This window comes from Nicotiana tabacum, chromosome 24 (assembly GCF_000715075.1).
Source record: "Nicotiana tabacum cultivar K326 chromosome 24, ASM71507v2, whole genome shotgun sequence".
In the NCBI taxonomy this organism is placed as follows: Eukaryota; Viridiplantae; Streptophyta; class Magnoliopsida; order Solanales; family Solanaceae; genus Nicotiana; species Nicotiana tabacum.
Window position 1 is genome coordinate 94698036 of NC_134103.1, and position 11930 is coordinate 94709965.

The following is an 11930-nucleotide window of genomic DNA, read 5'->3' on the forward strand; positions in this document are numbered from 1 at the left end:
CCTAAAACCTAATGTTGAGAGAGCTTTGTTACCTTTAATTAATTAACAAAGATGTGTTGGAGGACCAAACATATTCCCGTGAAATTTTAGCAAACTTTTGAAAGTACTACTGCCTTTACATGTTTCGCTAAGTACGTGTAGGTCTATAAGATAGTCAAAAAACATACGTCTCTTGAATCTTGAAGAGGATGAAAGCAGTAGTACTAAAAAAGTGAGAATAATAATGAAGAACAGCATATAGACCCGCGTAAACCTGGTCGTATGAAACTGGCATGCATCCTGGCTCCCGAGACTCTTTCATAGAATTCCAACAATTTCTCCCGCTCCTCAAAAGCCCACAGGAACAGAGTTGATGCTCCTACATCCATAGCATGAGTAGTTAAAGCAAAGGTTTGATCAAACTCAATAACTTTAATACAAACTTATGTATTTATATTAAAAAAATTATTAAATATGTATAAAAATTAAATCTAAATCACGGTTACTAACACATGTTATGCTTTAGTTTCCATGAATTTAGTAGGATTCGAAATATTTCTTTTCTGTTTCTCAAACTTAGCTTTTGATGTATGAAACTCTTTTGGAGTAGCTGATTTTCAACTCAAATGGTAGTTATATTATTGTGAATTTGTGATGATCAACTATTAAATGTAACTAAAGCCAAGTCCACCTTTGAGAAAAAGACATAAAAGTCGTTACTCATATAATAATTGTCTTTCTCAAAGGAAAAAAGAAAATATTTCGTCGCCTGAGAGATTCGAACTCTCGCGGGGAAACCCCATGTACTTAGCAGGCACACGCCTTAACCACTCGGCCAAAGCGACTTTGCTCTCCTTTTCTTTCTAAACTATAAAAGAACTGTTTTCATTTTACGAAAGATGCTCAAAAAAAATTACACGCCCAGTGGGACTCGAACCCACAATCGCTTGATTAGAAGTCAAGCGCCTTATCCATTAGGCCATGGGCGCTATTGTTAATAAAACATGATGACATCGTACTAATAAACAATATTTTTCCGAAAGTACTAAAATTACACATTACTTATATCCTATAAAGTAACTGAAAAAAAGACTAAAAGACAAGTCTTTAGTTACATCAATAGAATAGATAGGTTTTACTTTGGCATCAGAAAAGAAGATTATAATGAGTTTCAGCATTAAAGACACGATGAAGTGTGTTTCCAAACTTGTATTGGAGTGTGAGCACGAACACGAAAACAAACCACGTTAGAGAGACCGAACATATTTTGCAGAAGAAATATTTGGTTTTTTTTTACGGTATTCATGAGTTTCAGTTATACACACCACATGAGCGTAAAAGAAAATTATACTATCAAGTCATTAAAAAATATTTAGAAGTAAGTCTCCTTAAAATATGAAATTTGTAATCTTGAAAATAAAATATAAATTTATTTACACTTGTATTATATAACTTAAAGGAATTTTTATATTCTTATACACTATTTCAATCTTTATTACCTTCCCTACTCAAGTTTTAATATAATTACATATTATATACCCAATTACTAATTATGTACAGTTTTAGGCATTTAATGATAATAATTAGTGTCCTAAAATTACTCTAACGTATCTTTCACTCCCCCCACGTTTCTCTCTTCATAACTCCCCCCACGTTTCTTGCACTCACCCACGTTTCTCTCTCCAGCACTCACCCACGTTTTCCTCTCCACAAATTTCAGTATCCCTCCATTAACGCATATTTCCACTATTCTTCAAAAAACAGTCTACATTTTTCACTCTTCTTCAAAAATCCCTATCTACTTTTATAGATTCAAACTCTAAATACTCTACCACATACCTCCATTAACGCCTGTTACTTGCTTAATTTTCAATGAAGAAGAAAATGGTTTCGAAGATCAGCCATAATAAAGCTAAAGTGGGTGATATTCCTACATTTGATTTAGGTGTTTTCTCAGAGAATTCACCCAAAACAAATTTCAAAATCAGCACATGCAAATGAAGAGTCCAACCCTAGGTTTTCCCCTCGTGAAGCAAGGGCAGAAGCTCGTACAAAACAAAAGCACGATATGGATGCTGGTGAATCCTCGATACCTGTTAAATCTGCAAAACGGAAAGGCAAAGAAATTATTTTCGATAATGATTTCGTCTAAGAAGAAGCTATCATGAAAGTTACAAAAAGCAATTAGAGTGTCTTCTACCGTTAAACCTTCAAAAAAGAAGAAGGTTCAAAAATCTTCTAAAACTATTCCCCAACAGTCTTTGAAGAAGGTAAAATTTAGTAGTTTTAATTTTTTTAAAGCTAAAAAACTTGTTCTCATTCTTATGAATATGCATAAATTTTATTTTTGTAGTTGTAGAAATTTTGTCTACATTGTGTAGATTTATTGTAGATTATATTTTTCTAATTGTAGATAAATTGTAGTATAAACGTAATTATTTTATTTTCTGGTTTTGACTGTGTTTTTCTGATTGTAGATAAATTATAATATAACTGTAATTATTTTATTTTTTGATTATAGATAAATTGTAGTATAAATGTAGTTATTTTGTTTTTTGATTTTGAAACAAGTTTTAATAACTTTCTTTTTCTTTTGCTGCAGAATGGACCATTGTTTTCACCTCCTGATGTTGACTATGGGATTATTAAGTTCCAGACATTATCCGACCCCACTATTCCTGGCCAAATCAAGGTTTTACTCTCTGAAAATGGTTTAAAGCTGTTTAAGAAGATATGTTTTGGCTATTTTCTTTACTTGCCCAAAATATGTATGCAAAATCAAGCAATTCATCTTCTCATGAAGTATGAATTGAACGCATCTGGTTCCGACTTTTTCTCCGCAAAGATAAAGGGTGAGAGGCTGAATTTTGGTTTGAGAGAGTTTGCCCTGATTAGTGGCCTTAGATGTTTTACGGAAATGACAAATTTTGGTTACACACCTAAGTATGACTGTAAAATAATGAGAAGGTATTTTCCAAACAAGAAAAAAGTTGAGAAGTCATACTTAAAACAAATTGTAACCAGCCGTAGTTGGGTGAACGATGAGGATGCAGTCAAGCTGTGTATTCTCTATCTCATAGAATTCTTCCTCTGTCCTTCAGACAAAGATAATGTAGGTTTGATAGACCATTTTAGATTCTATTTGGTGGACTTTGGGCAGTATGCGAACTACGCATGGGGTAGTGAATCTTATACACAATTGCTTCAGTCCGTTAGGCACAATCTCAACCCTTCTGTTCATTTTTATGTCACTCGAGGCTTTGCACTAGCTATACAAATATGGTTGTATGAGTGTTGCTCTACCGTCAACACTGATATAACTACAATGGTTGCTAATTCGATCCCTCACGTACTTAGCTGGTCGGCTAGTAAGGACAAGATATGGTTATCTGCAATTGAAGATAGAATGACTAAACCATCATGGATCAAGGTAAATGGTTTTCACTTCTGCGCAGATAATCTAATATAAATTATCTACACTTTTTATACATATTATATCTAAGTCACTCACATTTCTTTTTTTCACTCAGTTCACCAACATAATTGAAGCACCAGAAGAGCTTACAAGAATGAATTTGCCAGATAAAGTTGAATACATCCTTGAAGAAGTTGAAACAAAGTCCAAGCATTCGATAGATGCTCCATCTCCATCCGGATATAAGCAATAAATTAGAATAGATGACAAGAAAGATATTGTGAAACAAATAAAAAAATTACGAAAAGATGTTGACAAGGTAACATATATATACATAATCCTAGATGGTTTCTTTAATTTATGTTATGCAAATTATTTCGTTAACTCTTTCTATTTTAATACGTAGGTTGGTTCAGATCTTGGAACTTTCAAGAAAGAGATTTTTCAAGAATTAGGTAGTATCCGACCGCTACTCAATGATTCAATCAAGGTTGTTTTACAGGTGATAAACAGTCAAAAGGATAACATTGATGCTAAAGTTTTATTTGAAATATATTTATTTTAGATAACATTTTTTACCATGTCTAAGTTTATATTATCATTCATAAAGTATATAGCCTAACAAATTAAATGCCTGCAGTTTACTGACAGTTCTACGAAAAATGATGAGTACTCCAAAGAAAAGAACAATCAACACTTTTCGGACAGTAGTGCTAAACCAGTGCATGCCAGCAGCAGTAAAACAAGCATCTACATTATATCTACATTATACCTACAATATATCTACAATATATCTACATATCTACATTACGTCTACAATATATCTACATATATCTACATATCTACATTATGTCTACACTATATCTACATATTTCTTATATTACCAGGAACTAATTTACATTATATTTCCAATGGTTTTCTTAGATACATGGCACGTGAATGACATAGAAATTGAAGAGAATGTTCCTGTAGGTGTTGATTTATCTTCCCAATTTAAAGGGGCATTTGATGAAGAGAATGCGGGTATGATTTAGTACATGTTATCATCACATTTCACAATACATTTTTCATATCAACTGCAGGACAATATTTCAGCAAATTTACTACAACTAAACTACAATTTATATGCAGTGATGTTAATGTTTACTATAAATTATCTACAATTTTATTAAGTTATACATATTTATTGTAACAGAGAAGGAAACTATGCATGTAGAATCTCCAAAACAGGAGGCTACAATAAGCATTCCAGGAGAGAAAAAAAATGAGGAGAAGGAGACAAAAATTCAATCTCCCATTCAAGAAGAGAACGTTATACAACAAGGAGATGATTGTCGTGAAGATTTTAGTGGTATTATACATTACATTATAATTGTAGAAAACAAAACAGGTTTAATATAAATTTCAATTTTCAATAAAGAGCTGATGCAACATATCTTCTTATTCTTTTGTCTTAAATTTTGAAGGTGAACCAACCATCTATATTAATGTAGGCGATTTGGACAATGACTCCAGATCTGAAAAAAGGGAAGTAACACTTGATGATTTTGAGCTGCCAAAGAACTTCTCCTAGATTGTTAAGTTCGGCGAGCTTAATGAAGATGAAACAACCCCTGTGCATCAAGGAAGAACAAGGCAGCCTGTAAAGCATGTCAGATCTCCCTTTTTACAGTTCTGGGGGGAGCACTTCTGTTGGACCTCCAATTTTCCTCATCAAGCATCCATTTACTAAGGTTATTGGCGAAGATGTTGATCCTGACTTGTTGGAAGAATTCAATAAGTGGTTATACTTTAGCACCAATACAGTTTCAAAGAGGTTAGTTTATACAATTTGTTCATATTTTCGAGTGCATTCATCTTTTGGATTTCCACTTGAATTTACATATTTATTGTAATTTCTATGTGTTTAAATCGGAGAAAGGCGCCTTATTCTGTAAAAGATAACCAGCTTAAGCCGTGGTATGATCTTGGAGTAGAGAAAGTTAATAAAAATGAGTGGTTTTATACTTTGTCACATCCCGGGCAAGTCCTCAATGACACGGTAAACACATACCCTAGCAGAATTTAATGACTAGCTGTAGTATTCTGTCATCTAAAGATTTTGTAGTTTTTTTGTTTAAAAATTATAGTTAAATTGTATGAAGCATTGAGAAATAATAAAATCTATTTTTATGCAGCACATTGATGTTATTTTATATTATTTTGAGAAAGAGAGGAAAGTATAGTCCTCAAAACAAAATACGATTTACAACCACTGATTGTATATTCAAGACTAGAATTGAACAAATTTATCAGAGGTACATCAATGCTCCCTGCCGATAAGAAGCTTGCTATTGTCAAACCCCAGGACGTTGTATTAGAATACATATTGGGGTACAGGTTACTCGCAAATGTTGCATGGGATCAAGTTGATTTTGTGATTATGCCTATAAACATTGTGGAGAAATTTCATTGGTTGTTGGTTGTGTTTGACATTACCGATAGGGTTCTATATGTTTATGATTCTAGGGTCTCTTCACGAAATCACAACCTTATTGAATCTGTTGTCAACAAGTTTACTGTTATGATCCCCCTCTACTTGTCAAGCATCAGCTTCTATGGCAAGCGTCCAGACATCAATTAGAAGAACACAAAGGCATACATTGAAAAAAATATTACTGACCCTCTTGACATTCAGTGGTTGGTCGGTGAGATACCCCAGCAAAAAGAGGGATCACTGTATGAAAAATCTGTTTTTCCTTCTATCTATTTAACAGATTTTATTTTATAATGAATGCTAAATCTTTTCCCCTAATTTCTTTTTGCAATGACTGTGGTGTATACGTGACTGCATTTGTAGAATATGTCAGCATTGGAGAGCTAGTAGTTTCAAAGGAAGACCTTTATGATATTGATCAACATCGTAGACGCTATGGAGCGCTACTTTGGGATTATGCTAGGAAGAAGCAAGATACTGGTGCTATTAGTGAGAGCGAGGTGACTGGAAGATTAGGACGAAGAAAAGGTGCACCAGCTGTGAACGAGAGAACACAAGTCCAGAAGAAGAAGAATTAGTTGCCCTTTTCTGTAGAAAAAATATAGTTAAATTGTTTAGTTATAGCTGTTTTGTAGTAAAGTTGTAGACAAATTGTTATCTAAGAACAAGTCAGTTGAAGTTTATTTGTAACAGATTTGTGCTATAATTGTTTTACCTATGTTTTGTTATTTTATCCAGGATACTACTACTTAGAATAGGAAACATCTGTTGTTTTCTTTTTAGTTAAAAGTTGTTAGTACTTGATATCGTTATTGTTAGCATATAATTTTTTTATAACTTAACTACAGTTATGTATTATACATACAAAAAATACATAATCCAATCAAGTTATGAAAGGCTGAAATGAATACACTCAGTAATTAAACAAAATAAATACAAACCAATTGCATTAAGAGTTGAAAATATTTTATTATAGGAGACAGTCTTTATTCAATTTATCAACACAATTACACCTCAACTATAATTCTCCAGAACACCTCAACGCAATTTTTCTAAAAATCTTTTGACTTTATCAAATTTTATTTCCTCTTGGGAGCATTCTTACAAGATCTTTTGTTATGCCCTTCTAGTCCGCAGTTGCCACATGAAACCTTGTACTTCTTTGCAGTTACTTCACCATATGGTTTGTATCTTTGTTTTTGAGGTCTTCCTGGCTGTCTTTTCCCAGTAGGTAGCATTATAACGTCTTCAGCTATATGTTGTGGCACATTCCATTTGCTTTCGTCAGGCAATGGGTCTACTGGTATTTCATAAGTATGCAAAAGGCTCTCCCTCGTGTAATAAGGAGAACAATAGTTTTTATAAGACTCATTCTTGTGCTTCAAAGCCGCCAAAGAATGTGCACAATGAAGTTCATCAAGCTGGAATTGTCCACAACTACATCTCTTGTTTTGAAGACAAACAATAAAGCGCTTCACACCATCTATCACTGTATGGATGTGATATGTTGAAGCCCTCACCTACAATTTTATTACAAACACACAACAAGTTGTCAGAAACATATACAAAATAACTATAATTATGCAACATTTTATCTACAATTAACAGTATATATTTAGTTTGATGGAATCATTGATCTGATATTACTGGATATAGCTTACTCTCATCTTCTGCGATAATGTCATGTTGTCCTCCAACTCTTTGTTGTATTTTTTCCCAAGGTATGTGAATATACTCTTTGCTTTCAATAATTTTTCATTAGTCCAACGTTCAAGAAGAGTCCCCGTGTACTCTAATAGTTCTACTATGGGCAGCTCTCTTGCATCTTTTGTTACCGCATTCACTGACTCTGCAATGTTTAATGTCATCGTCCACATTCTGTTCACTGTAGCATGTACCCGAGACCATCTGTGATAGCCAATATCGTATAGGTATGCTTTAACACGCATGCCGATCTCTTCAATCTTTGACATTCTTTCATTAAATTCATCAAGCGTGTATGATCGTGCCGTGACAAAGTACAATTCGCTTAACTTTAGATGACCCTTCTTGAACTTTGACCTTATATTTGTCCAAATATGCCGCATGCAAGCATAATGTGGCATGCCAATATAAACAATAGATGTTGCCTTCAAGATACTCTCATTCCAATCCGAAACAACACACATATTTGGTTTTTCACCATACGCATGTTTGAATTGCTCAAAAAACCACTTCTATGATGCGTCATATTCTGAATCAACAACAGCGTATGCCAGTGGTAATATGCTACCTATCACAGGTGGCAAAAAAAAAATTCAATTTCCATAATAAAACTAGAGATGAAAAACAAATACATACTAAAAAACAAATTTACAACAATATTTCTACAATTAAGCTACAATACATGCAACATCCATTATGCTAGCTATTAATATTATTCCCTTATATGCCGACTTCAAGAAGGTCCCATCAACTACTATAACTGGCCTACAATAATCCCAATCCTTGATGGACGTACTAAGCGTAACAAATGCGTACAAGAAATAGTCATCGTCAGTCTTCTGTAATTTAACTACCGACCCCGGATAAGTCTTCTCCAGAATATACAAATAACTTGGCAAGCGACTGTAGGAATCAGCAGGATGACCTCTCAAAAATTTCAAAGCCTTTTCCTTTGCTCTCCAAGCTTGCATGTATGTTAAGTTCATACCGTGTTCCGACAACATATCAGTTTGTATGTCTTTTGGTATGTAAATTGTCTTAGGATCCGTATATTTTGGTATAACCATGCTACCAACTACCGTGGCAGTAGGTTTGCACTGTATGTATGTATTGTCCATCAAAGAGTATGTGGGCAAGCTGTTGAATTTTTGAACCTTGAACAATGCTGAATCATTTATCCTGGTGGACTTGAAGTACCATGTACAATTGTCCCCAACACATACCAGGCAGTAGCTATAGAATAAAAATAATTTAAAGAATGTTATGAAAAATGTAGCTACAAAATAATAGGTTGTTTAAGCATAAAAATCTTATATTTAACAATTTATATACAAAACAACTATAAATTATATACAATTTGTATACAATGATATTACAAACTATACAAAGAAACTACAAAGTAAACAAAAATATGATGTTGATAATTGAACTGTTCCTACCTTCTTGCGCTAGACCTTTTCACCCTAAATTGGAACTTGTACATGATAGAATAGTGCTTCATTGCACTGGCAATTGTTTGCTTGTCTTTGTAGGCTTGGCCTACTTCAATAACATTTGGCATATGTTCTGTTATGATGATACTATCATATTCTACTATCGCCGGAGATATTTTCATATCAATCAACTTCAGTATTCCAGATGAACATGCACTCAATTAAAGCTAACTACAGTTCAGACATACATTGTAGATAGTTTGTAGTAAAATTATAGAACACGTGAAATTCAATACTTCAATATTCATAACAGTTGAATTACACTTGTTATGTAGTATTTTTGTAGCTATATTATAGAAAAATTGTAGAACACATGAAATATAAAAAAATATCACCACTGAAATAATAGAGCAAACCTGCAATTGTGTTCGAATTAGAGATACTGCATTCCAAATCGAAATCACGCATTGTTGTACATAGCGGATACATTCCTAAGCTTTTGTTTTCCTTTTTCGTCTCCATGTATACTCGAACTCCCATATCGTTCCGAATTTTCATTGGAGGATAATGTTCATTGACAATGTATTTGATTTCGATGATTTTTTCTGATGTATCGATCATTAGATGCTTTGCGATTGCAGAATTCAATTGACTATAATTTGAATCATCGCTGACTACAATTTCGTCAACATTAAAAATCTCTGTATCTCCCAAAGCTATCCCAATTACCATTTAGCTGAAGCATAATAGCTATTTTTAACATTATGTCGCGGAATTCAATACAATTGTAGATAATTATTTACAATTATTTTTTCAAAACCTTTGCTTATGGTTGTGAAAACAGAGGAGACAGAGAAAACCAGAGTATCGGCGATGATAAACTGAGAAAATTAGCTTAATAGTAGGCTTAATTCAATTGCGATGATTGCGTCGCAAAATTCTCGGAAAAATCCTACGCGATCTCAAAATCCCCCCTCTAAAAAAGGAAGGCTACTGCAGAAAGGATTCTAGTTTAAATAAATATATATAATTTGTAGACAAAACGTGTTTAGTCCGGGTAATTAAGTAAATATGAATATTTTTAATAATAAAGTTTCATATAGTGTATAGGAATAAAAAAATCCCTAACTTAAACTCTGTATCCAAATAGTCATGGGCCGAGGTCATTCATGGCCTTTTTCATATTGGGCTCATGTCAATTGGATTTCAGAACACTTTTGAGGTTGGGCTATGGAACTCTTAAAAATTGGTTGTACAGTCAAACCTCTCTATAAAAGTATTATTTGTTCCGGATTTTTTTGGATGTTACAGTGAATTGCTGTTATAGAAAACATATATTATAATATAACATGAGATTTGGTTTCGGAAAAATTTGGCTTTTATAGAGAAGTGCTGTTATATAAGGATATTGTTATAGAGATATCTGACTGTATAATTATTTTTTTTGCTGATCATCGTACCTTAGTTATCTTTCAGTCTACTAAAGTATGGATCCGGCCCTCAACATTTTTCATTATCTCCATTTCCTCAAATCCTTACATAGATAAATGACACATATCTTATTTTAATATAAATGGTCTAGATTTAATTACCTGACACAAAGGTTGGTGTAATGAAAATAAAGTTGATCATACGAAAGAACTTGCTATGTTTTTTATTATCCAGCTCTTTTTTTCCTACAGGTTTTGAAATAGAGAGGCTCTCAAAGTTGGTAAATAACTAAACAGTAAACAGTACTCGTAAAAGGTGTCACACCTCGTCTTTCTTCACCCTCTCTGCTTCTCTTTCCACTAGCGGTTATGGGACCATTTGGCCGTAGTGATTAGAAAAAAATATTTCTAACATAAAAATTTGTATAAAGTAATTTGATGTTTAATTAAAAATAGAGAAAAATATTTCTTTAATGATAAAATTGCTCGTAACGTTGGTAATTCCTACATACTAGTAACATTTTTTTGTGTTATTATTCACATCATAATTATTCCAATAAGAAACTTAGCCGTAATTACTTCATTATTGTTCACATATAAATAATTCATTCGTCATAATTTTCCCATAATTAACATGTGAACCAAAACCCCGCAAGCTTTTTCTCTTTTCTCAGTAAATTGAACATTAGACATTAAATAGGGAGCCGTGTATAAATGTGTATACGGTCAAAATCGAGTTTGCCCTTCGTGTGACTAATCAAGATTAGAGCTTGATGGATCGAGGTTCGTCATTATAATATCGAGCTGTGATGTGAAGATGGAAGGTCAAGCTCGAGACCCAGAGACCGATTAGTACCGAGATCGAGTCAAGGTCGAGCTCGAGACCCAGAGAACGATCAATACCGCGACCGACCAAGATCGAAAACGAGCCAAGGAACAAAAAAGTCGTTATAGCCGCATTTGGGGAGAGAATCTCGGCTGAAATCACGACTTGAATCAAGGAAAAGCCAATTAATTAATCTATCATAGGATCCCCACTATGTATTTTTAATTATATCCAAAGTAGGATTCCTCCACTATATTAAGAGAGGCTATCATTTGTAAAGGGCGGTGATTAATTCACAGATTCATACATTCTCACATTCAGATTTTATTGAGATTTACATAACATCTAGCAAATATTATCCTTTTTGGGCATTGAGATTGATTCATTCTGTTTTCTCTTATCAATCACTCTCTATTCAATTTGGGTTTGTATTCATTCTTCTTAAAGTTAATATTCGATATATCTTTACTTATTTTTCTAATTTGTACCAAGTTATACCACGTATCCTTAGAACTACGTATAAATTTAACTCTATCCGTTTTTCGGATAAACAGTTTGGTGCCCACCGTGGGGCTAAGGATAATAGCGATTGTTTGATACGAATCTCTGTAAAATACACTATTTTATACTTGCTCTTGGAAGTGTCTTTGGTTTCAGGTTAAAAATG

The 11930-nt window shown here is 33.3% G+C and overlaps 2 protein-coding genes and 2 non-coding genes across 4 annotated transcripts; all 4 read right to left on the reverse strand.

Moving 5' to 3' along the window:
* Positions 1 to 742: 742 nt before the first annotated feature.
* On the reverse strand, positions 743 to 824 carry TRNAS-GCU (transfer RNA serine (anticodon GCU)). The gene has a single exon. It is a non-coding gene; the product is annotated as a tRNA-Ser (tRNA).
* Positions 825 to 895: 71 nt separating this feature from the next.
* On the reverse strand, positions 896 to 968 carry TRNAR-UCU (transfer RNA arginine (anticodon UCU)). Its single transcript has one exon. It is a non-coding gene; the product is annotated as a tRNA-Arg (tRNA).
* Positions 969 to 6949: 5981 nt separating this feature from the next.
* LOC107769259 (uncharacterized) lies at positions 6950 to 8038 on the reverse strand. The gene is made up of 2 exons (XM_016588467.1): positions 7532 to 8038; positions 6950 to 7390 (listed from the first exon to the last, which is right to left on the reverse strand). The coding sequence occupies exons 1-2, from the start codon at positions 8036 to 8038 to the stop codon at positions 6950 to 6952; spliced, it is 948 nt and encodes a 315-aa protein (XP_016443953.1).
* A 48-nt stretch (positions 8039 to 8086) lies between these two features.
* Positions 8087 to 9739, reverse strand: LOC142178323 (uncharacterized). Its single transcript, XM_075247654.1, has 4 exons — positions 9536 to 9739; positions 9014 to 9198; positions 8257 to 8807; positions 8087 to 8142 (listed from the first exon to the last, which is right to left on the reverse strand). Exons 1-4 carry the CDS (start codon positions 9737 to 9739, stop codon positions 8087 to 8089), a joined length of 996 nt encoding a protein of 331 aa, XP_075103755.1.
* Positions 9740 to 11930: the final 2191 nt, after the last annotated feature.